General features: G+C 64.8%; 1 protein-coding gene across 1 annotated transcript in view; it reads right to left on the bottom strand.

Moving 5' to 3' along the window:
- Positions 1-5: 5 nt before the first annotated feature.
- The window catches only part of BANF1 (barrier to autointegration factor 1), a gene marked incomplete at its 3' end in the record, with an annotated part of 2486 nt that continues 1067 nt past the window's right edge, over positions 6-1424 (bottom strand). Inside the window, exons 2-3 of the mRNA XM_005431393.2 lie at positions 1258-1334; positions 6-133 (exon numbers count right to left, since the gene is read on the bottom strand). Coding sequence (XP_005431450.2) covers positions 6-133; positions 1258-1334 — 205 coding nt within the window. The remainder of the gene's footprint in view (positions 134-1257; positions 1335-1424) is intronic.

Raw genomic sequence — 1424 nt, 5'->3', positions numbered from 1 at the left:
CGCACCACTCGCGCAGGCAGCCCGAGCAGTCGCGGCTCTGTTTGGCGTTGGCCCCGCACGTCTCCTTGAGCCACTCCCGGAACAGCTCCTCGTCCTTGCGCAGCACCAGGAACTGCCCCAGCACCACGTACGCCTGCCGGGGGGGACAGCCAGGGGACAGCGGTGTCACCAGGGCGCGGGGACGTCACCCAGTGTCCCCCTGTCCTTCCTGAGTGACCCCAAGGAGCTCCTGTCCCACCCCAGCCCTGCGGTCCCTGGTCCTTATGGTGCTGCCCCAGCACCTACACCTGCCAGGGGGACAGTGAGGGGACAGCAGTGTCACCAGGGCGTGGGGACATCACCCAGGGTCACTGACACCACACCCAGTGTCCCCCTGTCCTTCCTGAGTGACCCCAAGCACGTCCTGTCCCACCCCAGCCCTGCGGTCCCTGGTCCTTATGGGGCTGCCCCAGCACCTACACCTGCCAGGGGGACAGGGAGGGGACAGCGGTGTCACCAGGGGATGGGGACATCATCCAGTGTCACTGACACCACACCCAGTGTCCCCCTGTCCTTCCTGAGTGACCCCAAGGAGCTCCTGTCCCACCCCAGCCCTGCGGTCCCTGGTCCTTATGGGGCTGCCCCAGCACCTACACCTGCCAGGGGGACAGGGAGGGGACAGCGGTGTCACCAGGGCGTGGGGACGTCACCCAGGGTCACTGACACCACACCCAGTGTCCCCCTGTCCTTCCTGAGTGACCCCAAGCACGTCCTGTCCCACCCCAGCCCTGCGGTCCCTGGTCCTTATGGTGCTGCCCCAGCACCTACACCTGCCAGGGGGACAGGGAGGGGACAGCGGTGTCACCAGGGCGTGGGGACATCACCCAGGGTCACTGACACCACACCCAGTGTCCCCACACCCCCCTCATTCTGTGTCCCCAACAGCTCCTGGCCCTTGTGTCCCCCTGCGCCCCCTCCCCTTGTCCCCAGGGCTGTCCCCAATGTCCCCAAGGCCTTCCTCAGTGTCCCCAACAAACCCCTGGAGATGTCCCCACGTGTCCCTAAGCCCTGGGAACGTCCCTCTTTGCCCAAGCCCTTCCTCGGTGTCGCTGCTTGTCCAAAACCTTTCCCAGATGTCCCAAAGTGTCCCCAATGTCCGCAGGTGTCCCCAGTGTCCCCAGGTGTCCCAGATGTCCCTGCTATCCCCAATGTCCCCAATGTCCCTGCTGTCCCCAATGTCCCCAGATGTCCCCAGTGTCCCCAATGTCCCAGTCCCACCTTATCAAAGCCTTTCTCCTCCAGTTTCCTGCCCAGCGCATTCCCAATGTCCCCAATGTCCCCAGATGTCCCCAATGTCCCCAGGTGTCCCAGATGTCCCCAGATGTCCCCAATGTCCCCAGGTGTCCCAGATGTCCCCAGATGTCCCCAATGTCCCCAGGTGTCCC

This window comes from Geospiza fortis, unplaced genomic scaffold (assembly GCF_000277835.1).
Source record: "Geospiza fortis unplaced genomic scaffold, GeoFor_1.0 scaffold1397, whole genome shotgun sequence".
In the NCBI taxonomy this organism is placed as follows: Eukaryota; Metazoa; Chordata; class Aves; order Passeriformes; family Thraupidae; genus Geospiza; species Geospiza fortis.
The sequence above is the reverse complement of the archived record's forward strand: the minus strand, read 5'-3'. Positions and strand labels throughout refer to the sequence as shown.